The sequence below is a fragment of the Coturnix japonica genome, chromosome 2, assembly GCF_054131305.1.
Source record: "Coturnix japonica strain WE chromosome 2, WE-NBRP24, whole genome shotgun sequence".
NCBI lineage: Eukaryota > Metazoa > Chordata > Aves > Galliformes > Phasianidae > Coturnix > Coturnix japonica.
Window position 1 is genome coordinate 18,987,023 of NC_140664.1, and position 27,126 is coordinate 19,014,148.

Genomic DNA, 27,126 nt, shown 5'->3' on the forward strand with positions numbered 1-27,126 from the left:
AACCCCAGTTCAGCAAAGCACTTAAGTATGTGTTTAACTTTAATCAAATGAAGTTAAACACATGCTTAAACTTTAACACGTGCTAAAAGCTTTACTGGATTGGGTCCCAAACATGGCCTAAGGCTGACTGGGTAAGGAAGCTAACCAAGGTAACAACCCTATTAGATTAAATGCCACATCTGTCTTTGGGGAAGGGAAAAGAATAGAGATTCTTTCCTTCTGATAGTATATATAATTTTGTGTACCAGCCATGTACAGACATGAACATGTTATGAATCATTCAGATAAAAACCTGGGCTGTGACTCAGTTAATACATAAATATTAAACACAGATTGATTGGCCAAAACAAAGAGACAACCTTCTGTATTTCCAAAAGGCTTGTTAGTTACCAAAAGGAGGTATACTCTGTGTGGTTGGGAGTAATTAGTCTCCATCTCCACAAGTTAGATTGTGTGAGCCACTGCCAACATAAGCTTTCCATATTTTGAAATAGTTTCTTCTCTCTAAATGAAACCACCCACTTTCTGAGTAATTTATATTTTTAATCCCCTACAGATATATATGAAGGAGAAATAAACCTAGTCCCAAATGAAATATTAGCTCATGGAAAGAAAATTTAAAGTGTAATCTACATGAACTGATTATTTGATCTAGCAAGTAGCAAAAAAATTGGTACTTCCATCCTTGTCCAAAATTCACCTGTTTCTTTGGACAAGAGGAGTTACTGCATTTTCCCTAACCACTAAATTCATGAAAAATGCACCTCAGAAAAATAAAACAGGTCACCTACTAAGAGCGCATGAAGTACACTTTGGGGAAAGAAGAGGAAAGAAGATGAGAGGAGAGAAAGGAAAAAAGAAAAGAATAAAAAAAAAGATTGTGAATAGTATAAATTCTAAGAGAAATGGTTCGCTGTGGCCCACTCCCAGTGGACTTACTCTCTGTGTAAGACTCTTAGGCAAGTTTTTCAATTTGCTGGTTCTGAGTAACTCCTTGCTTAAAACCTCCACATCATTCTTTGGTGGCACCTATAGCTGTCTGCTTCTGCCATGCACTGAGACTTGGATGACCTGAGCTAAGATCTATTATGGGCCTGAATCTATTTGCACTTAGATACACATTAGAACTGTTGCTGTGTCAGCTGAGTTATGCAATGCTCCAACATAAAACATAGAAATGGGAAAGATGATAACTGCTAGGCATTAAGAATGTTTGATCTTGTTTTTAATATCCAGAGTTCTCCCATTTTGGGATTATAATTTAAGCTAGGGCTTCCTTATTCCTCAAATTATTGAGGGAAAATGTAATAGTCACTGCTTATAGATGGTGTTAAAGTCAGAGAAATAAGCAGTTTCCTACTTGCAGACCATTTTCGAGCATCTAATCTGCACTGGAACTGTATAATAAAAGCACAATTCATACATATATAATTTTTGAAGAAGCCATGGTTTGTTTAAAAAGTCGTACTCTTATAGAAGATATAGATTTAGACATAATTACCTGTTAGCAACAAACTGAAGAAACTCAGCTGTCCTAGCACAAAGGTTATGCTGGATAGCAAAGGTGGTGTTCATTGGATATTAGTTTTCCTTAATGCCTTAGGAGAGAGCGGAGAGAACCACCTACACAGAAAGCAAAACAAATAAGCCATGACTGCAGCAAATGTTTGGTATTTCTTTTTTAATAGTGCCTTGATCGAGAACAAGCAGTACAGTGGATTAAGAAGGAAAGGCTTCCAGCATTTCTAGAGAGTGACTGCTACTTTGAGTACAGGTATTGCAGTCTTTTGTGCTGTCTCTCAGTTTAAAATCTGTACATTTGTATTTTCTGTTTAACTAATCTTGAAGAAACGTTTTAATTCGGTTTTGTTCCACCTTTTTTTCTGTTTAATTTTCGTGTTTTATTACTGTGAAGAAATTAAAAACAGTCACTTTTTCTGCTGGTCATTCTGTAACTTCCCATGACCACAGATTACGTACTATGTTACTACAGAGGGAGTAGGAATGGTCTTCACTGTATTCCCTGTGAGGAGCTGCAGCCGCCATCAGGCCTCCCTTCAGCTCCTCTGCTCTGGGCACTCCTCATAACATCTTGCGCTCCAGATCTCTCCACCCTCTTGACATACATGTTCCCAGTTCCTGTAGATACCAGTGCTTTAAATTGCTTTCCTGAATTAGGATCAAGATAAACCGAGGAGATAAAAATGCATGTTTAAAGATGAACATGAACATACCCATGAGGTTTATGTTGTGAGGTTTTAATTGCAAGATTGGCCTCTGTGAACAGAGCCCATCACTGCCCCGTGTCAGATCAGAGCCAGTTCCAGCTGCTCCAAAAGGTTTCTGCTGCTGCCAAGGCTGAGCCATGAGTGGTGCTGGTTGTGCCTCTGTGAGTGCAGATTTAAGAAAGGAGATACCTGCTGTACAACAGCAGTTGGGAGAGATGAGTGAGATGTGAGAGAACAGCCCTGCAGGCACCTGGGACAGTGCAGCAGGAAGGCAGGAGGTGCTCCAGGTGCAGAGCAGAAGATTCTCACTTGGGTTGAGAAGGTAGAAGAGTGTGGGTGGGGGAGAAGGTGGTTTTAGGTTGCGTTTAGTTTTTACTGCTCTAGTTTGTTATTGATAAATTATATTAATCTGAATCTGTTTTGCTATTGATGATAATTGGTGAGTGATCTCCCTGTCCTCATTGCAGTGAGTCTTTGTATTTTCCCCTCCTGTTCTTTTAAGGAAGGGTAGTGAGAGTATGGTGTGGTGGAGCATATCTGCACATCAGTGTGAAACCACCACAAAATACGCCAACTCTAGAATGGAACTCCTTTGCCCTCAAGATGTAGAGACAAACAAAACTGAGCATTCAGCTCACGGTCACAAGCTTCTCTTCCCTTCACATGCACCTTGGTTGACTTCATACTGCTATCTAACTCACGTAAGCTCTGCCGCGATTCTTGATCCCAAAGCACCCTCTCTAGCCACGTGTTTCTAGGTTCTCATAGTCAGCAGTAATGGAATGCTTTTCAGTACTGTAAAGTACTCTTATAGTAACTGACGTTATAGTAGCTATCTTGCTATCATCTGAAAGCTTAATTAGTATGAGCACCATGAGCATTGCTGCTGGAAGATTACTTGTGTCAGGAGCAGGAAATGTAGTGTCTGTTACCAACACAGAGCTTCTGCAATCTGGGAAAATGGTTCTGTTTTAGTAAACAATCCGTTTGAGTGTTTCTTGATACATACAAGACCATCCTGGCAGAAATCAGTTTTGCTGGTAAAGATTTATACTGTAAAACAGACTATCAACTATAAAGCTGGTGGACTATGGAGTGGCAATGCTGGTGTTTACCTATGTGACAGCAGCCACAGGGTGAAATAATAAAGTAGAACATGAAGCTCACAGTGGCAATTTATTTTCACAATGATTGTGTTTTTTATTGTCTAATCTAGGGAAAAAAATAAATTGTATCTCTGACCCAAAGCTAGGATTAACTATTTTCTTGTCTGAACATCTGATTTCAGGCTAGCTAAATTGATATCACAGGTAGAATGGAGCCAGACTGGCATTAATTTCATTATAGATAGCAAATACTATCCCTGGATAAGGAAGAAAGATGCAAGTCGCCCCTCCCCTGAGGAGGATGACACTTCATTGACTATGAAGAGGTTCTATGTATCACTTGGCCAGGTAAAGTAAATATTTAGTGGGTGTAGAAATGAGCTTGACTGAATTGGAATTAATTGCTGTAACTGAAATCCCATCCTAAGCAGACAACTGATTCTCTGGCTATTCCTTCAAAGCTCTTTGTACTACAGAAGGTTGATGTGCTGTAACACAGCTTAAACAGAAGCACTGCTATGTCATGAGTGTGCTATGTGTCATACAGCTATTTTCTCTGAGAACTATTGTAATAGAAATGTATATGAATAGACAACAAAACTGACTGCAGACAATAAGCCCTCTGCTCTCAGAAACACTAAAGTTAATAAAATTGAATTATTCTATTAAATTTCTTTTTGTAGGCTACAGTTTCCCAAACAATGGATTGGTTTACATTGGCAAAAGAAAGCGAATCCGTGAAAACTACAGATTCGTTTACGCATCCTGTAGCTTCTGTTCAAACTCAAGATACTCAGCATTTGCCTGGTCTGCCTGAAAGAGAAGGTTCATTGAGTGAAAAAGGTAGCCTTCAAGTTAAGCAACAAGGGCTCAGCCATAGTTTCTCACTATCACATTATATCACAGGCTTCAAGCAGGAAAAAACTAATTTGTTTCTTTCCATAAACAAATAATTTTGTAATCTGTCATAAACTTTTATTTATGTATTTATCTATTTACTGAAATTACTTTAAAGCCCTTCTCAGTCTGATGTGATACATGTACTCAGAAGTTTTAGTATCCTCATTGTTGACTATGTGACCAAATCTACCCATGTGTTTGCCTTAGTGACAGAATAGACTATGAAGGCCTGAATCTTAGCTTTAGGAAAAGAAAGATCAAACTAATCCTATGGTTTAAATGTGGGATTGATGTGTCAATATTGAAAGGCCACAGATGAATTACATCTTTTGGTTGCTTTGATTCTGTCAGTGTTCAAAATATTTGTGGTTATTCTGCTCAGTTTTACAGAACTGACCTACACAGTGATAGCAGCAGTAACCTGGTTAAATAGTACATATATTCAAGGTCACCTATATTAACATACTCCAGAAGTACTTTATTTGTTTAAAGATTTTAAGAATCAGAAAAGATACCTGAGCAAGTCAAAGCTGAAAGGTCTTTTGTCTCACCAGTCTGGGCAAGATTAATAACAAGGGCACATAGAGGAGTGAGGTGGTGTTGACAAAAACAAACAAACAGGACTGGTCACTGTTCTGAACTTGCTAGTTATGAGACATCTTAAATAAAAAGAAGCCAGGTCTGAGTGGCAGACTGGGCTGCAGGTCTCTTAAATGTTTTCAAAGCCCTTGTTACAATATGCTTTGTCATCCCCCTGTGTGTGTCAAAACTTTACCCAACTAGCCAAGGCCAGTTAAGGAATCAATATAAGCAGACTAAGATTTCTAACTTACTAGCTTTCTCACACCCAAAGAGAAAAAAATCCTGCTACAGGTAGTGACTTTCATCACATCATAAGCAAATACTTAAAAAACCAGAGCTTGCAGCACAACAAGGTGGTTTAATAAGTGTTGAGGAGCTTGGATATTCCGCTGAGTAACCATGATAGCTGGCTGCGGAGGAAGCTGCTCTGAGCTCCGCTGTTCTGCTGGACTTCAACAGAGAAATGAATTTGTGAGTCATAGTGTTGAGTTTTTAGCCAGACAACAACAGCAGAAGCACCTCTGCTTGTTACCTGTACTGCAACACAACACCACAAATATGTTGCTTTGGAAAATGTGCAAAATGACAGTCCTGTTCCAAATGGGTGTTCAATAATCTTTTCTGATTTAATGCAGAAGCAGGTTCCCTACCTAAGAAATATGAGCGCTGCAGATTCCTTTCCTCTCCAAGTACAGCATTCATGGAAGACAGTATTTTTATGGGGGAATCAAGTGAATCTGAGGAAGGTTCTTCTACAGCCACTGCTGAACCTCCTTCCTACTCACAGCAAAGAGTTTATCCAGACCAGGATTTGGAGAATGCAGCAAAAGAAGGAAGTGGATGGGAAAATGCAACTCCTCAGCTACTGGAGGAATCAACTCCATCACATACTCCATTTGAAACAAAGGAATCAATTTCAGAACTCATGCAACAGCCTAAAATGTTTACACATGAGTTATCAAATAATGAATTTGCCTGTGGTACTGAAGAACCACTCTTATCCCAAAGTTCTTCTCCATTTGCTGTCTTGGAGTCCATGGGAGATATAAGGGAACGAGATGCTGAAGAAGTGAGCATAAGATCAAGCTCTGAAAGCAATGGGTCAGACAGTAGGGCTGCTTGGTGTATTAACCACAGAACTTATGACACTGGCAACAGAAATGAGTTTGAAAGATTCAAGAAATTCGTTAAAGGAACACTTGGTGAGAGGTATTGGTGGCTCTGGATGGATATTGAAAGACTAAAGGTTCTTAAGGACGCTACAAGGCAGCAAAGGTATTTCTAGTTATTTAGCACTTATTGTTTCTTATACTTGTAACACTGATCAATGGAAGTTTTGAGATTTCAGGATAAATAATGGCAGTGTTTGAATACAATAAACACAATTAATAATGGGTATCCTGACAGGTAAGTCAGGGATGACTCCTCTGAAGCTGATAAAGATAACATGTCAGAATCACCTCAGTGCTGAAGCTTTGTTAGAAAGTAATTTGAAGAATGGGAAGCAATAAATAGAAAGAAAATAGAAGAAATTAAAATCACAAGTGGGGCATTCTACGTGACAAAATATTTCAGTGAAAGACTACTAGATTCAGATTGTCTATTCCAAGGCACCGTACATTTTTTGTTATACACAACCTGTCTCTAATTTGTGGAAACATTGTTTTGACTTCTGACACTTGCAATTAGAGACATTGCATTACAGCAGTTTAACCAGTAGAATGAGCTGTACTTAGTTCTGCGTAGCATCTGATACATGCTTATGTGACTATTTTTGTTGACTCAAGGCAACTTGATAAAATGAAAAAACTCTATCTACTGAGCAGTGGAGACTATTTCCTCACTTCTGAAGTGTTACTCAGACTTGGTTTACTAGATGGAGAGCGGTGGAATACAAGGCATTTAAGAAAGATTCAGCCTGAAGTGGTGAAACCTCTTCTTCTTTACTGGTATGGAAAAAAGAACATGAACTAAGATTCTACTTTTTAACAAATTTTCTTTTCTTTTCTAAGTCCACTATTTTTATTTCATCTCATTTCTCCTATTGCAGTCATGAGAAGTAATGCCACATAAATAATAGCAGATGTGGTCTTTCAGTTTTAGTTGAGATTAAACTAAACTGCAGTCTGCCCAGAAGACAGGTAGATCTGCTTTACTGAGCCCTTGTTATATTACTGCCAGAGCATCTGAGCTACTTTTTGTATAGCTACCCTGGATACCATTCTAATAAACTTTTGGCTGCAGGGTAGGGAAATCTCCCAAGGCAGAGGAGGTTAATTCTGCCCTAACCTACTCCCCAAAATGACTTCCTCAAGTTTCTCAGGATGCTCTGTGTATATATCTATGTGGAATTTGACCTTGAGACTTTACTGTTTAATGTCTGTTATACAAAATGCCTTTACATACTGACAGCTTAAGCAAGGATACAAATTCTAGCCTGCTTTGAAAACAGTAGCTCAATGTTTGAAGGTCTTCTCTCCCCCTCGAGAGGTACCAACAAATTACAGGCAGAAACAAATAACTGCAGTAGTGTACTTTGCTGTGGAGCCTCATGGGAGTTGTGCTTTCTGTCCCATAACCCAAAATTCTCTTATTCTTTGCTGTGCAATGAATGTGGCACATCCTAATGTAGACTCATGTAAAAACAACTTTGTGATGGTGCAATATTTGCACATTTTTTAGGTGTAACTTGTTTTTAGATTTGGAGGAATGCAGTGTCTAATCATATCTTTGTTTTTTTAATTCTACGTACTTGTAGGACTGTATATTGATAAAGTAAACACCAGTAAGCCAAATATCTCAGTATTTCATTTATTCATATATTCATTTTTTTTTAAGGGGTCCCAGATTTTGTGTCACTCATTCAACAGCGATAGAAACTGCCAGTGCAAAGCTGAAGTTCTGGCATACATGCCAGGAGAGACCAAGGGTGGACACTGATCCTTTTCCACAAATGACATCATTGCTGCCATTGACAACTAAGTCTGGTATGCCTGGAATACTACCTTCCCTTCCTCAGGTGGGTAGTGTCATGACATTGAGACCAAAACCTCATCCCATCAAAAACAGTTATAAAACTGTTTGAATTGAACATGACAAAAATATCATACTTGCTTGTTAGGAAGTCAAGATTTAGCAAGCTTGTCTCCAGCAGATGATTATATTAAAAACTGTAGTATCATTTTACTGTATTTTATGCATCAGATCTCTGTAAATTGAGCCATATTTTTCAGTTATCCTGGCTATTTCATAAGTCTTTTAAATATGTCTCGACATTCTCAGACTTGCAAGTTTAAGGATCTAGCGGCCCAGATTGCATCCTTCAACCAGACTTATCTTGAGAGTAACTTCTACAACTTCACTGCAGTTACCCCAAATCTACCTTCAAATTTGTGAAAAGAGCAGATTTTTGCCCAGATCTCACAGTCACCACAGTCCTTCAATCAGTGGCTACACATGCAGGTGGCCAGCTCAGTTTTGACTCTGCTCTTTCTTGAGAGACTTAATCTGAGAGGTGCATTGGCCTGCAGGTTTTCAGTAACACTGTGTTAAGTCTCAGGGCAGAAGATATTTGGAGAGTGTGAATCTACACTGTGGCTCCACTAACAACTGGAGGATTTGTGACATATGTTGTTTTAACAAGCCTCTGTTACTTTAAAGTGGATAGTTTTAGATTACAATTATCTAAAAATCTGAAAAATCTTGGAAGATGTTCAGAAAATTATTTTGCAGTTTCCAGAGTAACATAGTATGATTGTTAAGGAACAATGACACTGAAAAGCCTTTTAATGATTTCAAGTAGTCAATAAGAACATGTTAAGAAAACTCTAGGGTGAAAAAAATAACCTGAATTGCCCTATTTTCTTCTATGTCTTTTATTTTATAATTACTTTTTTATTTCTATATACTTTTATAATAAAAAGTAAGACTAGCGCACCAACAGCTTTATTGAAACTAGACACACTGGATTTATCTTTGAAGGTCTCATCAAGATTATCATCTGCCTTGTCATCAAGACAAAGCCCCCAGAGGGAAGACTTTCTTAGCAGTAGAAATCGGTAAGCACAAAAGTTTTTGTTTGCCTTTCTTGACACCAATATACATGAAACAGTTATCAGAGGCTGTTAGATTCTACAGTTGTCATGAAATATGTTTAATACAATTCTCTGCTTGGTGATGCAGATGGAGATTTTCTTCCTGGCTGATTGTCCTTTTGTTTATTCCATAATAGGTTTAATTTTTCTGCATATGAGATTTTTATTCTCTCTCTACATATGATTATATTCTTTTAATACACCTTAGCCTCAAAGATGCACCGTAGGTACTGGTTTCCACAGGGTTATATACAAAAGGCGTTCCTCTGCATGCTTTACATTCATTACAAATTGGAACTCATCTACTTTACCTCTTCTATTTGCTGTCATTCTACCCATCTGATGTCCCTTCTGAGTTATTTAATTCTCAGAAAGTCCTAGTTTTTTGGTAAATAAATACTGACATTTGTATTTGTTCATAGATTTAGGCCAGAGTCAGTGAGCAGGGACACAGTCCATTGCTTAACTTTGGATGAAACTACCGAAACGAAACAGTTGGCTCATAGAAGATACACCTATGCTGAGTTGCTCCCAGTAAGTAGTAACAAAATTTAAGTTGTCTTAAATTGTGAGTTAAAATATTTTATTCTGTAGTATTAAAGGGGAAGTAGGCAATGATGGGGGGGAAAATTAGTTTGATTATGTGAATGTCAATGCCCTTTGCAGAGGTGTAATTAGAATGTTAGTGTTTTGTGTGTGGCATCCGTCACATAGTTGATAGGAGATCATGGCACATACAGCAGTTTATTTTCACTAGAAAGTGTTGATCTTTTCCATGGAGACCATGTGTTCAGTAGGCTACTATGGAAAACTCACTGGATAAATGCTTCAGTGGAATAATTGCCTAGGAAAGTATACCAGACTTTCAGTTCCCTGAATTCGGTGCTAAATAGGTCACAACAGAATTATGGCCTAGTTTCTTTTCCTGTTTCAGGGAACTATCTAAAGGATACTATGATCATTTTGCTACTCAGCACACCTTAAGAAATCAGATTTACTCCATGAGACATAAATGTTTTTGGGGAAAAATATATGGAGAGCTATGATACATTGCATATACAGTACAAAATGGAGTCTGATTTCTTGGGATGAAGGTAATAATTGAATGTACTGCACAGCCCTCAATTGTATGTACTGACATATGCAATGTACTGACATTTGAAATAATGCAAGTCTGTTATTTCTTGTTGTATAATTATATACTTTTTTTTTTTTTTTTTTTTTTTTTTTGTCCAGGGGAAAAGTGCTGCTGGCAGTGTTATCTTAAAGGGATCAAGAATGGAAAACATGCTGCAGTCTCTTTATCTGGAGAACAGAGCAGGTTACTACTTCACACACTTCTGTGAGAAGTCAGGGAATAAGGTACGAGAGTTTTCCTGCCCTGTGATAATTTAGCCTGCAATTGACTGAATGCCAAGTTATAGAGGGCAGCCAGACCGAAAAAAAACCTAGAGAACGAAAGATTGATGACTGGGTGAATTATTACTTGTGAGACTACAATCCCTCAACAACAATAAACTGTTCATGTGTATATTCAAACTAATGACAGGTCTTAACCAAGCTGTCAGATCCTAACTGTTTCAAACCTATTGGAAATCTCAATGTACCATCAGGGATAAAAATCATTTTTAAAAACCGGCCTTTAACTTGGCAGAAGAAATGAGGTCTTAACCCACAAAAACATTTTTTATTAAAATGGAAAATCCACTGTGCTATTAGTCATGATAATCTGCTTCCTTACTTGTTGAGTTAGTAATGTCCAAAATCTTCAACGTTTTAAATACGTTCTTCTGCTTCCATGAAGCTTCTTGAATTTCTGAGAAACACAACACTATTTCTTGCCTGCAGTCATCAGTCATCATTCACTGTAAATAGTGGATTGGTTAGAACAATTGGATAGAACAATTTATCATTTTGAGTCAGTGCTCGGTGGCTTTTGAGACACACTGAATGTTTAAGGGGGGACTTGAACACAGCTAAGATGGACATCTGCTTCACCACTGTCATGACCCAGAATGCAGTAGCAGTAGCTAGAAATGCTACCAGAAAGGAAAAGCCAATGTTTCCTCAGCTATATACCTTAAGCTAAAAATGTTGAAGGTGTCTAGGTAGAAATCTAGATAAAAATGACTTATTTTTCACAGGAGATAGGCACCCACACTCATTCTCCCTAGTATTTGCAGGTGGCATACTCATTTGAAAATTATTTCCTATTTCCTATTTCATTCATATGCCAGGTTTGGTGGGCTGCAGTCTGTGGAGCAGTTCTCTGCCACTGATTAATTGTTGCCCAGTGGGGATTTTAGGGTATTTTTCTGATTCAAACCCCATAAGCATATAATAAAAGGAGCAGACTTCAGGGAGTATCTAGACTCCTTTTGCTGAAAGATAACTTGACATTTGTTTGAATTTGTGAACTAGGGCCAAGATTCTCTGCCTCAGAAATTCATATAATTAAAGTGCAATGATCGTCACAGTAACATATGTCAAGTATACAACATTTAATTGTTTTGGTTATTGCAACAAAATGCTATTTAGCCATGGCACAAATTTTGCACGTCCATTATCAGCATTTCTTCTTAAGTGCTGGCTTTATGCCACTGAAATGTGGTTACTCTTCAAATGTTAACTACAATGTTAACAATTTTAATGGCATAAATAAATGCATAAAGGATACAATAAAAGACATAGTATCGTAGTGATGATGCTATTAAACATATTGTCCTTTTGCCAACAAGCAACAGAAGATTAAATCCATCTTAAATTGAGCTTGATTTATTATGAGTTAAATAATTACTTGCATTGGAAACTCAACCTTTTTACAAAGACCTGATATTCGAGTAGCAATAACTTACAGTTTTTTTTTCATCCCTAGCTGTGGAAGAACAGTGCGTACTTTTGGTCTGACCTACAGGCTTATCATCAGCTTTTCTACCAAGAAACTCTTCATCCCCTTAAAATATGCAGGCAAGCTCAAGTAAGTTGTAAATAATGTGTTTTTCCCTCACAAATACACTTGTTCAGTGTAAAGATTGGAAAGGATAGAAAATAGAAATGTTTCCAAATCTTGACAACTCACACCAAAGTATATCTGGGTTGTAGACAGTAAAAGAGGCTCTCTGGCTTGCTTCCACAGGATTACTTGATTTAAATGTTAAACACGCATAGTTGGATTTCTGGGCTCTGTTGTCTGTTCCCAGTTTTATCTTTTCTACTCAGTTTACCTAATCTCCCCTTTGCTACTCTGCGTTGTATTTGGAAACTGCCTGGTTAGTGTTAACATCTGTGATAACATTTTTTATGAATCATCTAATTGTGCTTTACCTTTCTTTCCATCTCCTGTGTGGGTTAGAATTGCAAGTCTCATAGACCAGACTTCATATATTGACCTTAAGTCATGAAAGTGGACCTTCAAATTGCCAGTCCTGTTTTACCTTTTCTGACTGTCAGGTTGTAATTATACTCTTTACATAGGTTTCCTCCACATTCATAATTTGATCTTTAGACACTTATTTACTGCAGTAGAAACAATGTTTCTTATAAACAAGAATTCTTAATTGAATATGCACTTTAAGTCATGGAATGAAGTAAAAACAAACCAGTTCACTGCGGGCCGTAGGTGCTGATAGCTCACACTGACTGCAGAATAGTCTGATACTGCCAGAGAAGGAGCCTGCAGCAGTGTGATATTTTTAGAAGGATTCTAAGCAAATTTTAACATTATTTTGTGAAGCTTCAGTCTATTTTTCCTCTGTAAACCTTGTGTAGGAGTCTACTCTATCTGCATATTTGAGTATATGCTGTAACAGAGCAAAACTACTTCAGATGTCATTGGAATAAATATCTGTAGGGAGCAGTGGAGAATAATCTCATTGTATGTCTTATGTTACTGAGCATCTTGAATTTGTCTTCTCTTCCTATTTCAAAGTTTCACTGGAGGAAATGACAGAAATTTGTATATTTGTCCGAATTTTCACTTGAGTTAGTATGGAAACTGGAGGCTGAGGCTTGTACTCCCTCTTTCCTGTAACAAACTTGACAACCTGAAGTGCTACCTTGTTTATTTTTTCCGCTCTAGTACAGATTAAACCTAAGTGCAGCTAATGGTGTCTCTAAGGCAGACCATCCAGATGGCCCGAGCCTATGGCAAGGGGCCTCATTCACAACAGGAATGTAAACGTTCCTGGAGTCCTTCTCCAGAAGTGTCACCAAAGAAAATGGACAAGCACATTGGACAGCACGGTCGTATTGTCCCTGTCCTTATATATCTTCATAACTGAGTCTCTGCTTGCTGCATGCTTAACTAGATCATCTTTTGGGAAACCTGATAGGGAATTAACAGGGAAGTGTCAGGATATGGGAGATTGGATGAGTCCCATTTTCCATTAGAAAAATTATACTGCCCCAAATTTACTGTGGAATCTGTGGGCACAGTTAGTTTTCTTAATCAGAGAGTCAGGTGCAAAGCAGTGTCACTCTGTTAAAAGCATGAGAAATGCCTTCCAGTTCTTCTTTTTCTTTCTTTTCTTTTTATGAGTCTATTTTCACCTGCTGCATTTAGGCTGAATCCTGATTTTCCTGTATGTTTTGTTGTTGTTGGTAGTGGTCTTTTATTTTAGGAGAAATCTTAACTTATGTCTTATATTTTTTAATTAGTTTTAATTTTGCACTCGCTTCCACTCTTTTTGCAAAGGTTGCATGGCTGAAAATTAAGGACCAGGTCTCTTTCCTTTTCCTTATCTTATTTCCAGTGCTGGCCTGGTGGTGACAGCAGAACATCGTGCAATCTGTGTTACTAGGTAATTGCAAAGAACTACATGCACATAGCCATTAAAGTAAATAAACCGAAATATGCGAAACTGTTCCATTAGCATAACTAACAGCTGAAATGTAACATAACAAATCAACACATGTGCTGCAACATTTGGTATCATTCTCAAGCTTGCCTTTTAAGGCTGCACAAAAATTATTCTTGTTTTCATTGGAACACTATTAAGAGTCAAGCTGCATCCAATCTACAGGATCTGCTTATGGAAAAGATGCTTTCCCAAATTCTGTGCTCACCTTTGGCACAATAAGATAGTCATTCCAAATACTCCTAAGAGAATGTGAATCAAATTCTACGAACACATCATCATATATATTTTACTATTTATTACAGAAAGAGACATGCAAAGTATTCCGTATACGTTCTGCCTGCTTCCTGTTAGGAACAAGAGCAAACCTGTATTACTGTGTGTCTGCTACTCATTGTTTCATTTGTTAGGTATTTTTATCTCATCTTTATGATAGAGTAAGGAAACACATTCCAGGGTGCATATTCATTCATTCGGGGGTAAGCGGAGGGGGGGAAGCTACAGCGAGGATGAAATGTGATGCAGAAGAAGAATGGTGGGTACCAGTAATCATCTAGGAAAGTATGTGGTTATTCACTATAAAAATGCACATAGCAGTGTAAAATAAATTGGGAAAGAAAAACAATAAAGAAACAGATGTTGTAGTTTTTGACCAACAAAAATAATAAAAAAATAGTAACTTAGAGATAGAAACTTTAATATTGTTATGGGAAATACAATATTTTAGCACTAGAATGAATTTAAATAAAGGGAGTTTTCATTACTGTGAAGTTTTAGTGTCAGAAACAGATTTATGTTGGTGGGAAGTGATGACGGGGGTTAAGGCAGTTTAACCATTCCATTTAAGACCAGTCAGTGCATTGTATATTTCCCTTCATGTGATTCTGTCAAACAGCTGCACAAGCCCCTCATTTAGATCAGAGAAATATCCACACCTTTGGGCAGCAATATGAAGCACTTGGACTTTAAATCTTTTCTGTGTTTCTTGTTTCACTCTAGTCATTGCCTACCAAAGCCTTCTCATCTGGAGTGAATTCACACCAAAACCCAAAGCCTGAACATTCCATAATTTGGAAATTAATAAATGATGCCAAAATCTTAATTTGAATTTCCGAAGCGTTTCATATCTTCAGATCTGTGCCATCATGAGTAATGTCGAGATGCAAACTTTGATCAAATTTCCAGATCAGGGTTTTGGGTTAGATCCATCACTTCTTCTAAAACACTCATAGGAAAATGTATAGCTGGCAGGTAGGAAAATTCCTTTTTGTTTCACAGAAGAAACAAAACATTGAGCAAATGAAGCATAATGTGCACTTGATTTCACATGCCTAAGATTCTTCTATGAAATTCATAATCTTTAAGTTATGTTATATAAGTTATATATGTATATATATATATATATATTTGTTGTTGATTCTTTTAGAACAGTGGCCAAAAACAGTTTCACTGTTGTGCTGTGAACTGAGAAAACAAAAATATTTCCATGATGTAGAAATCAAAAAAGGCTACGAATATTAATTTTAAAGGGATACATTGCTTTTTTTCCTCTCTCTTCTCTTGCTAATGTCATTGCTCAGTGTCGAAGGCTCTGAACACAGAATTTTTTACTCTTTCTGACTTGTCTAAAACTCTTAGCAGCTGGTCTCCCTGTTGTCCTTGCACTGAAATCAGTGCAGGTCTACAGATGGGCCTGAAACCTCAGCAAGGGGCATAGGGTGAAAGATTCCTCTTGATTCCACCCTCATCTGCAAGTGCATACACTTAGTCACTTTGTCATGCTACGTGTTCACTTGCTGGGTCAAATCCCATAGTAATGGATTCCGACAAGGTAGAAGTTGGAAAGGACCTCTGGAGATCATCCAGTCCAACCCTATGCTATAGTGGGTTCCCTAGAATAGGTTGCACAGGAAAACATACAGACAGGTTTTGAATTTTTCCAGAGAAGTAGACTCCACAGCCTCTTTGGGCAGCCTGTTCCAGTGCTGTTACTCTCAGAGTAAAGTGCTTTCTCATGTTTGTGTGGAACTTGTTGTGTTTTTGTACATTTGATACACTGTCCTGTTGCTGGGCCCCATCCACTTGACTCTCACGCTTTAGATATTTATAAGTATTGATGGGACCCTGTCTCAGCCTTCCTTGCTACAGGCTGAATGGCCCAAGGGCACTCAGTCTTTCCTCATACGGGAGGCGCTCCAGGTCCCTTATCATTATTATGGCCTTTCTTACCCTTTAGGCTGATATTTGTTTGGTCAGTTCTAAAGAATAATAGTAAATAAGTTAAGCCATTTCATACAAAATCACGTGGGAAAGAAGAGCTCTGTCCATTAAACTGTATTCCTTTCCTTTCCTATCTGTGATACTTTACTAAGAATGACTAACCATTTTAGGAAGGAGGTTAAATGTGTGTTCAAGTGTTAAGGACCTATTTCAGCTCCTTTCACCAATTTACAAGTCCCTTGTGCGGACCAATGAAGTCATGACAGGTGGACCAGTGAAGCCCCAGTGACTTCTTTAAAAAGTCCACTTCTAAAGATATCACATTTTAAAATCACTGGACTGTTCCTTTCTAATTTGTCTGATTTATGTGTTAAATGTTTTAGAACAGACTTGGACATGATGTAACTGAAACTTTTTATTTTCAGGGTTCTTCAAAAGGACTTGCAAGGTTTGAAAACACCACGAATCTAATTCATATTGCATCTGTTACATTTCAATTAATTTTAAGATTTACTGAGAAGAGAATAAGCCAGGATAAATGTGGTCTATATACTATGTGGCTAATACTATACTTGGCAATGTCTTTATTCTTTGGCCTTACCCTTACACTTTCAAGCCCCTATTGCACTGATGAAGTTGACTTTGTTTTTAGTGATTACATCTACACAGAAAGAGAGTGGAATCCTACAGGGGCAGTGAATATACTATTATAACAAGTTCTAATTGGAGTATGTCAGCCATTGTGTCTTGGTATTCCTCAATGGCCTTGTACCACGAGAAGCTAGAGGGTATGTTTCAAATTGTTAAGGTACAAAATAACGGAGATGTAGTTTGATGATACTGCTTTTATTTGAATAGAGGAGTTTAATAAATCAGAAGTTGATGTTAAAAGATAAGTCATTATTTAATGTACTCAAATATCCAGACACTGTGCTAAAAATCTAAACACAACAGTGCTTTATTTCTGCTTGAAAACAGAATAGATGTACTATTTTCTTCTTTATATTGTTTTCCTCATTAGACTTTGACAAGAAGAGAAAAAAACCAAACCTGTCTGAATTTTATTATGGGAGTATCTCTTTCTGCTTGGTCTACTACCTGGAGTCAGAGTCATGATGTTTTAGAAAGATATGCTGGGATATATTATTTTAAGATATTACTGCAAGAAAATGTTTTTATCTGGCTTTCAAAGCAATTTATGAAACATTTAAAAGGAAATAAGAATGTGATTTAGTCATCTATTTGAAAGAAGAAGCCAAGAAACCTTTGGGAGAAAAAAATGGCTCTGTGCTTCAAGAAGATGAAGTTAGAGAAAAGGAAATGTTTTCCAGGTTTAGCTTTTCTCTGCTTTTACACATTGAATGGCAAATTCTGTGTTTCATAAAAACACCTGTTGTGAAAGCACCTGTTATAATCCTTACTTTGGTAATGATTTAGGCACCAGTTCAGCATTGGTATCTCCTGATACAGATTCTGTATCACAAAGGAGCCCTAGGAATGTCAAAGAAATGCGCAAGAGGAACTCAGCATATAATGAAATCCTATCACTCTTCTCTCAACCCTACAATTATGATTTCCCATCTATTCCTAGTAAAAACAGAAGAAGAAATTCTCTTTCACAAAGTGGCCCAGCACATATTTTGCAAAAAACTCGGTGCACTCAATTATAGTATTATAGTGGAAAGAAACTTTATACTTCATGAAATATGCTGTTGCTGTAATTATTGTGGATATCTGAATCTAGCTAAGAATCAGTCAAACATCTTCAAAATTACAGGTTCAAGTGAAAATGACAGGGAGGCCAGTTATGGAATAACTGAATGTTGGACAAAATAATAGCACAGGTAAAATATAATACAAGATGAGTATAATCAGGTGCACGTTCAGAATATACAGCAGGCCAGCAGGGGACACATATGCATTAAGACTGTGACCATTGGAAAAGAAGATGTCTAAGAAACAGATTTCTTCTGTTTCTTTGTAGTTCCTGTATGCAACATACATTGCCCCATCTGCCAGCATGGACATTGGCCTTCATCAGAGTAAGAGAAACATGATTTACCATAAAATGGACCCAGCTTTTGAGGATCTTTTTGACATAGCAGAAGAACATATCCTCCTTCTTCTACTAGAACCATGGATGAAGATGGTGGAAGCAGACAAGTACACGTATGGAAAGGTAACTGACTTGTATGGCATTGTGAAGAATTTTTATGTAATAGAAGAAAATCCTAGGAGTCTTCATAGATATCCCTTTCTTAGTCCTGCATTCTGACCTATTGCATTCCTGACTTTAAAGTCAGGAAAAGTGAAGTATTACAGGATGTTTCAGTCACCCACTCCCTTCCACATGGAATAGGCTGAGCTTCCTGTGAAGAGCAGGATTCCCCTTCAAAAGGATGGTGCAGGCTTCATAGACCCCACGCTCTGTGGAGTGGGAAGGAATGCACTTCGCTATGGAAAAATTTCTCTTTGCACTCTGGCAGTGTTACATTTTTTTTGTACATTTCTGTTGTTGACCAAAGTAATTTTATAGTACAGTGTATTTATTTATTTATTTATTTAACTACTGTCATTCTTGCATGTATGGAGAAATAGTAGAACAGAGTTTGATACCCAAACACAAATTTGAGAAGAGACTTCTATATCAACTTAGGTGGTGGCCAGTGCTGATGTTTAAGAATAGCGTGTAAGAACAAAAAAAACATACAGCATTATGTCCAGCTTCAGCACTTAGCGATCTAGGAGACACATAGAGCAGAAGCCTTGTCTACCTTTTTTTGTGTTTAATAGTCTTTGATGAGCCTTTTGCCCCATGACTTCACATGAATGTGTCTTGGGTCCATAAATCATCAGCCTCACTGTAGCAATAGGTTCAATCATGCAATAGAAGAAACTCAACAGTCTGTGACTATTCAACATCTTCTTTTAGAGAAGCTGTTTCATACTTTTCTTACGCTTATATATTCCATCTATATCTGTCACTTTATATTCTTTTTGTGAGATACAAGCAATGCTTAAGATCTAGATGCTCTAAGGAGTATCCAGCAGCAGAATGATGTTTTCTGTTTTGTTCTTTGTTGCTTTCCTAACTGTTTCTATCATTCTAATTGCCTTTTGACTCCTAGTGAACTCTGAGTGCTTGTGCAAAATGTAAGCTAATAGCCATCTGTAATGATTCCAAGATCTCCTTACCAAGTAACAGCAGCTAATGTAAAGCCCTAATTTGGAGATAATTTGAATGACTTAATGTTTATTGTCATCAAATCCAGCTTCTCCTTATCACACAGATGCTAAATATCCTGAAGTCCCGTAGCTCTTCACAGTCAATTTCATTTTCTGTTCTGTGGTATTATTACACGAATATTGTTGTCTTCTCACTCACCTCCTTTTCCAGATAATTTCTGAATACATTTAAAACAACCTCAGCACAGATCCCTATGAGACTGAATATGAACCACACCCCATTATGAAAGCCATGTATTTCTTTATTTTTTATTTTCTACCTTCAAATTAATTCACAAAAGGACCATTTTATCTCATCCTGTCATAACTTAATTCCCCTAAGAAACATAAAATAGTTTGAATGTATTTCATCTAAAATTGTTAATGACCTGCAGAATGCTATGTAATCAATTGGTGCTTTCATTAATCTGAAATTTTGTTTACTTTCCATCAGATTATTATTAAATTGTACTTCTTTTATAAATGTATAGTTATGTATGTATTACCATTACTAGTTGTCTAGTATCTAGAGCCAGTTCCTTACCAAGACACGGCATCGGCTTATCAGAGTATGATAATATACCATTTGTGTACAGAAAGGACTCTGCTTTTGAGAACACTCTGAATACAGCATTTTCGCTGCTTCTAATGATGGAAGAATTTCTCCAAAGTAGTAACTGAAAACTCTTACTTTATGTTAATTTAATGCGTATGTCGGGTGTTCTTGAGTTAACTCAGGGAGAGCCCTTTTGATTTAGGTGATGTTCTGCTTTGCAAATGTTCAGTTATGTGCAGACTTCTTAGTAAATACCCTAATAACACAAACATCTTAAGCAGAGCACGGCAAAATAGAACCAAATCCTTCTGAGTGCATTTGTGAAGAATTATTGCACACAGACATAAAATGACCTGTTCTAGGAGGCACTAGAGTCTCTTTGTACTAGGCGCAGGCTGATGCATTAGGCACACTCCTGAACACAAAGAAAAGGTCTGCTTTGTATTTTGTTCAGTCCCTGGCTCTACTCTCCTCCTTTGTTCTCCCAGACAGCAGGATATATTTGGCCCATAATGAAACAAGATATTTTATCAAGAATTAGGTGAGTTCAAAATTGTTTATTTGCAACATGGTTAGTATGAATCTACCTTTTTATATTATAAAACAAAACAAAAAAGAAAGAGAACAGGAAAAAGAGTTCTTTTTTATTATTGACTCTCATACTGCCTCTATCTGTTCTCTGTTTTAAGTGAAAAATGTTCTGAATTATTTTCCTATTTTCTTTCAAACTACCTTTCTTTTAAGGAAAAGAATACCTAAAAGCACTTTAGAACAGTGGAATAGAGTTACACGGAGCCTGAAGGTATTTAGGTAATGCGGTGACTAGCGTGGTATTCCCATTTAGATAAAAGTGTAATGAATAATAATCTAAAAGCTTTTATCTCTCTTACACATAAATTCTTGTATAATAAGACCACAGCTTTTAAATCTTTGTGATGGGAATACTAATCAATTTAACTCGTTGCCTAAATTTTACTCAGTGTCCTAAAATTGCACTTGAGTGGTTTAGTCAGTGGAGAGGGTCACCAAACTATTCTTTGCACTGTTACTGGTTGTTTGCAAATAACGTGGAGAACTACTGTAGTTATATGTACAGTGCTTCTAGTTAATTTGAAAAAATGCCAGCACTTAATGTGTTCCAATCATGCACAATTTGTTGTTTTAAGGCAGTAGCTATTATCAAAATGAAGAGACTGAAACTCTGAAAGCTTTCACCTTAATTGTTCAGATATTATCATAAGATGTCATCTTTGTCTCTAATTTCCACTTCTGGAAACATGTGAGACTCTATCTTTTTGTCATTTACCACTGAGAGTGATTGTTTTAAAGCCTGTCTTTCTGCTTCTCAGTGACACTTTGAAATGCAGTTTACTAGTAGAAGCAATCACATAAGTCTGGCTTGCTTTACACAGGGCAATTCGGCATGTTCTTTAATTTGAAGTTCTTATCTTAAAGATACAACTGGGTTATTTTGTAGTATTCTGTAAAAATCTGCATAGATCTGAAAATGTTGTGCCATCATATATTTTCTTTGTCACAAGGATGTGACTTCTAGGTTCTCCTAAACATTTGTCTCATTATTGGCAAACATATTCTTTTCTATCCACTGTCACTGGCAAGTTGCCTGTCCGGTTCTCCATCTTTCTATAATGTGTACTGTAGGGATGACATAAGATATTATTTTTATTAGGTGGAGTTGGTGGAAGAAACTCGACAGCTGGACTCTGTGTACTTTAGAAAACTCCAGGCTTTGCATCAAGAAAGTGTTTCCAAGAAGAATGAGGTAAGACAAGTACCTACTAACAAAAACAAACTCATTTTCTATCACAGAGGGTTAACACTTGAAGTATCAGCAATGAAATATTCCCTACATGCCAGTTTGGAAAAGCAAGTAGTCTGATTTTTGCCATCCGTGTACTGGGAAATGAATGATAGCCACTGTGTTAATTACAAATTCAGTTCATCTGTTAGTTCCACCAATATCACACAATCTTATGATTGGACTCAATGGGGCAGTCTCCACTGGTGGAGTATATTTTGTGCCCTTGGGCTTGAATACGTCGATTTCAAGTAAATTACAGATATGTATTAGTTTATTTGATTATGGAACCTGCACACATTAATATGTTTAAAACAAACATAAGAATAAAGCTGCTTAGGAGCTGGACGCTTAACTCAATTTATTTTCTTAGTGATCTTAAAGCTGTTCTATGGAGATAGAAATTTTCTAATGCAGGATTATTAGACTGAGCAAAATATAGATGAAAAAGTAGTTATGTAAGTGAAATAATTTCTTTCCTCAGAGAACTGTTGCTGACACTGGTCTGCCATCCTTCCCTGACGTTCTCAAAGAAGCTCAGAACTTGCATCAAGACTCCAAACAACTGGCAGGTTCTAATTTGTATGACCTGTTCCAAGACAAACAGAAGTTAGAACAGTTCTGGATTTTTCTTAATGAGAATTCTGCTGGGTATGTTTCTGCATTATATAATTAATTTACTTATTTATAAGTCCAGAAGAAATCTTTGTTAAGGATCTTGACTATCTAAATATTCAAGGATTTCAATTATTTATTATTTATTTGTTTGTTTAATGTTTGCATATTTGTGAAATATACATGCACACTGTCTGACAACTGAATTGTCTTAACTTCTTTGGAGGTAAAAATCCTTCTATCATAGCACATTTGCAGTCTGGTTTTACTTTCAGTTTATGCTCTGGCAAAATCCTGAGTACAGCAATTAGCCAATAATGAGTAAAAACTGATCTTTTTTTGTACAGATTCTATTTAGCACATTTACAAAATAAGGCAGAATGTTACAAAAATATACAAGTAGAATGTGACCATGTCATTCTCATCGTGTGAAAGCAACTGCAGTTTTGTGTTTGCACTGATCCAAACAGAATTAAGTACCAGCTCCTGGTAGATAATTTTTATGGAAAGCTTTTGAAAAATAGCCCACTTGTTTAAGAATGAATATCTGAACAGAAGTTCTATCAGAATTATATGTGAGTCTGCTACTTTTTGTTTGTTTGTTTTTCACCAAGCCTCTTTAATTTCTATTCTGCTTTAGGAGAAGTCAAATGTACTTCTTAATTGCTAGCATGTCCCTTAATTTTCACTTCCCACTAGCTGATGCATTGCATATTGTCTATTACTTACAGATAAGTGCTACCACAATTTTAAATTGGATATTGGCCACCTTTTTCGACAGTATATAGAGATGTTCGTCTAACACAGGATTCCTCTGGCCAAGACACAGTCATCAGGGGTTCCTTCTGTAGTCAGAGAGACAAATACACATTTATGGAGACAATTCCTCTAGTTCTGAAGGGGACATCTAAAATTAATAACTCCCAAATATAGATATTTTTCTTCATTGACTACAACAATCTCAGAGAGATAGAATTTTTCATAGTGTAGGTGTGCACGTTCCATTAAGCATAGTGCCACTCTTTTTCTAAATTAGTTGTCTAGATCAGCAGCTTCCAGACATTTTTGATTATGCACTAATAGCAGTAAAAAAACATTGAGTATTCATACTCAATATACTCATATTTATCTTTTCATGAATTATATGCAACTGCTACTGACATTCTGATTTTTCATTTCTCCCTGTCTCATGTACCTCTGAGATGTGCAAAACTCCATTTTGGAGACGATGAGTATAGACTTCCTCTCTAACTGGGGAGATGGTAGAGATCACCAGTAAAATGGCTACAGTGGTGTCTTTGATGTACATGCTGAGTCACCTCGGGAAGTTCCTGTCTCTCTATTGATCATGGACAAGTGTTAAATGATAGAGCCAGAGAAATATTTTGTTTATGTACAAATTGTCTTCTGTAAAAATTCCTAATGAAGAAAAATATGAAAGGGTCTCAGAAAGCAGTTTCAGAGATAGCCCTAGACCTACTAACTTAACTCTGTCATGGCTCAATTGTAAGTGAAGTTTTGGAAAGAACAGATTGGTTACTGACCGCATGAGCACAAATTCTATTGAGAAACAAAATCATATTCCTTTAATTAATATTAATTAAACATACAGGATTCATTTGTGCAATTGCAGGCTAATTTGTCTCACTTACTTTGGCTTCATGGCTTATTATTTGTTAGTTTTGCCAGAGCAACTGACTATGCAAATACTCCTGATCTGTTGGAAGTATAAAGTAGAGCATGCTTAGATAAGCCATAATTGTAAGTAGTTTTAAGCTAATATACTTTAAGAGGATATATTTCTTTTAGTGAGATGGACATTTTTGGTGAGTTGGCATGGGTAGGTGACAAGCAATAATTTCGTAAACCACAGCAACTTGGATCACTAGCCTTTGAGTGAACTTATTTCCCTTCTGACAAACTAACAGATGAAAGAATATCAATCTTGATAAAACCTATAAGCCTGGAAGGGTATCAAAAGACTTCTGAAAAGGAGATATCTGTTCTTAAATCATTTGGATGCTTTTGAAAGTTTTACTCAAAGAGTAATGCTTCAAAAAGCCAGCTAATAAACAAATGGAAAAGTGAAACAGATTTGTCTGAATTCAATGTTTCACATTTCCTGCTGCAAATAATGAATGTCCTCATTGAAACGCTCACCAAACTTTGGATAGAAGATATTGTCAGAAAGCAGTCACATGAATTAACCTGAAATTGTTGATATGTCAGTTCTCATGTCCTCTAGTTTAAAGAATAAAACCAATACATGTTCCATTAAAACAAATTCAAATAGACAGTATACACTCAAATGATTATGAACAAAACAAAGACCAAGAACTGCATATGGAGGTTGTCATTTATAAGTAATTAAATAAGGAGCAAAATTGGTAATTTATGAAAAGGCAGCCCTCAAAAAGCCCTAGAAATGAAATTTACCATAAATTGTTTTTGTCTGCTTGATTTACGGACTGACTCACGAGCTCCAGCACTCACATGGTATAGGAAGGGAAATGATTCCTGGGCAGCCATTCCTAGCTGTCATCCCTGCTCCTCTGTCACAAAGCGCTATGAAGAGGCAGAATGGGGATGCCAACTCATCTCCTGGTGGCTCACAGCCTGCAGTATCCATTCAAATATTCATGTGTTTCTTTTTGCCTTCACTTCGTGAGCTCTGCTCTGTGTCTCTGGTTCACAGTCCCTGCTGGATTCAGCAGCATCAAACTGAGGAGTTTGCTCCTTGCTGCTGTACTTCAGAAGGACCCTATATGAGATCCCCAAGATACGTTTTGATCTGTCTGTTCAGCATGTGCTTTGGTCACACCAGATGACACAACCAAAGGAAAAATTGACATAAAATTTCAGTCCAATGTAACCTGGTATTTAGGACTTAGCACTCTGGTGGTTTGTGGTTGAACTAATAACTCTCTAGAATGCTGATGAAATTAACTCTATATTGAAATAAACATTCTGTTTAAATTTGTTCATAGAATGGATCTCATGTGCTGGATAGATATTGAACAGTTCAAAAACATGCCTCACAAGGATCAAGAAAAAAGGGAGGAAAAATCCAAGGAAATTAAAAACAAGTACCTGAACAAAAAATATTTCTTTGGACCCAACAGCCCAGCTACCAGAGAGCAACAAGAACAGGTACCAGTTACATAACCATTCATTGAGAGCACTAATTGGTGGGACCGAGATTAGAGTCTGTAATCAGCATTACTTCTGTTTTTCCCCAAGCTATCTCCTCAAATATTATCTTCATTTTTGGCTCGTACTTTGTATTTTTGGAACAGAACTAGTCTGGTTCTATTGTGCTTATAGAGGTTCCTTGCTTCCTGCTCAGACTTGTCCTCCCAGATCCTTATAGAACATCTCTCTTTAAATCCCCATTTGAAACCACAGCCAGGGCACACACAGCACAGCTCAAAAGAAAGTGTTAAAATGGTTTTCAGACTGAGTGGCTTGTTCCAGCTTTCTATTTTGGTATGTCAGTAAAGTCACAGATGGTAAGTCTGAGCTGTGGTACTCTGAAATATCTTGATAGTTATGAAATTTACTTGGTCAAGATGGGGTACTTTTTGCCAGAGTCTGTGTTCTATTATAGGTAGGGACAAATATAATCTGTTCCCTTTTATGAAAAGTACATGTGAGCCTTGGGTAAGCATGCTTTGCTTACAGTTAAGCTCATGCTTTGCTAAATCAAGGATGTAGAGAGACAAAGGACTTTTGGTATACACAAAAGTTTATGTCATATGTTATTGTATTTGGATTGCTTAGCTAATGCGTTCAGGTGGAGGATGGGGACAAATCCTTCATGATCGGCTTCCTCCAGCGGTACTGCTTGAAATTCAGCGCTGGGTCCAGAAGAGATTAGAAGAACAATGGCTGCCATTGTTCCTGGAAGATGAACAACAAGGGGCAGAAGGACAAGCAAAGGTAATTTTTTAACACATGCAGGCATTGTTGTTTTGTTTGGCTCATAATTTACCATTGGGATTAAAAGGTTCAGAGGAAAAGCAGCCTATAATTTACATTCAGATCACATTTAAAAATACCACCTAACATGTACAGGTGGATGTATTTCACCTGATAATTGTGAAGGCTTAGTCTGGTTCACATCAGTTAGACCCTAAACCTGTAGAAGCTGGTGTTGGCTCTGCAGCCAGACTACTGGGGGGGAATGCTCATCTTTGCTGCAGTGTTGCTCTCTCCATAAGCCTTCTGGCCCAAGCCATACACTTGCACATGGAAGAAATGCTGCTTTGTGAAGGCTTTACCCAAGAGGACAACAAAACAAAGGAGTGGGCTCCCCACGCTGTGTGCTCTCTCTCATACACTGCCTGTATTTTCTCATCTGGAGTTGCAGTACCTGTAGAAATTACTCCAGATTTTGTGAAATTCTGCTGAATCAAGGAGATTAACTACTACAAGTCTTGCTTCCCATTGGTTACTTTAAAAAGTTGCCAGAAAACAAGTAATGAGGAACCTTTCACTCCTACTGGCTCATTAGAAAGAGTGCGGAACGAGCAGAGCTAATATCTGGCTTTTATGGCTGGGATCAGTGCAGGAATATCATCCTGCAGGTGACAGTTGCAAAAAGACTTGTTTCCTCTGTGCTGCCACAAGAGCTCTGAAAAGTGACTGTCAGGGCAGAAGGAAACTTGACGGTTCCACCACGTGGACACATGCGCACACTGCACTGACTGATAAAATCCTCGATCATCTTCATATCAAGAGGTTTATTAGAAGTGTTGTCAGAATTATACTGGATCCTTTTTAATCGATCCAGAGCCCTAAGCAATCAGAAAGTAGAGGCTGTCATAAGACAAATAGTACTTTTAATAATGATTCTATTAAAGCAAAATTTCCTAATCTTCTGCCCTTTTAATCTGAATTCTGCTTTTCTGATGAGCACAAGACCA

The 27,126-nt window shown here is 37.2% G+C and overlaps 1 protein-coding gene across 4 annotated transcripts in view; it reads left to right on the forward strand.

The window, feature by feature from the left end:
- The window catches only part of RGS22 (regulator of G protein signaling 22), a 60,473-nt gene that overhangs the window by 13,358 nt on the left and 19,989 nt on the right, over window positions 1–27,126 (forward strand). For all 4 annotated transcript variants that reach the window (XR_014942477.1, XM_032442814.2, XM_032442815.2 and 1 more), the window contains exons 5-19: window positions 1,689–1,774; window positions 3,517–3,682; window positions 4,018–4,177; window positions 5,452–6,091; window positions 6,604–6,765; window positions 7,655–7,835; window positions 8,798–8,874; window positions 9,333–9,444; window positions 10,147–10,272; window positions 11,786–11,887; window positions 17,971–18,165; window positions 21,458–21,550; window positions 22,071–22,237; window positions 25,189–25,351; window positions 25,982–26,140. Coding sequence is in view for 3 of the 4 variants with exons in the window: in XM_032442814.2 (XP_032298705.2) it covers window positions 1,689–1,774; window positions 3,517–3,682; window positions 4,018–4,177; window positions 5,452–6,091; window positions 6,604–6,765; window positions 7,655–7,835; window positions 8,798–8,874; window positions 9,333–9,444; window positions 10,147–10,272; window positions 11,786–11,887; window positions 17,971–18,165; window positions 21,458–21,550; window positions 22,071–22,237; window positions 25,189–25,351; window positions 25,982–26,140 (2,589 nt within the window). In the remaining variant the exon portion in view is untranslated. The remainder of the gene's footprint in view (window positions 1–1,688; window positions 1,775–3,516; window positions 3,683–4,017; window positions 4,178–5,451; window positions 6,092–6,603; window positions 6,766–7,654; window positions 7,836–8,797; window positions 8,875–9,332; window positions 9,445–10,146; window positions 10,273–11,785; window positions 11,888–17,970; window positions 18,166–21,457; window positions 21,551–22,070; window positions 22,238–25,188; window positions 25,352–25,981; window positions 26,141–27,126) is intronic.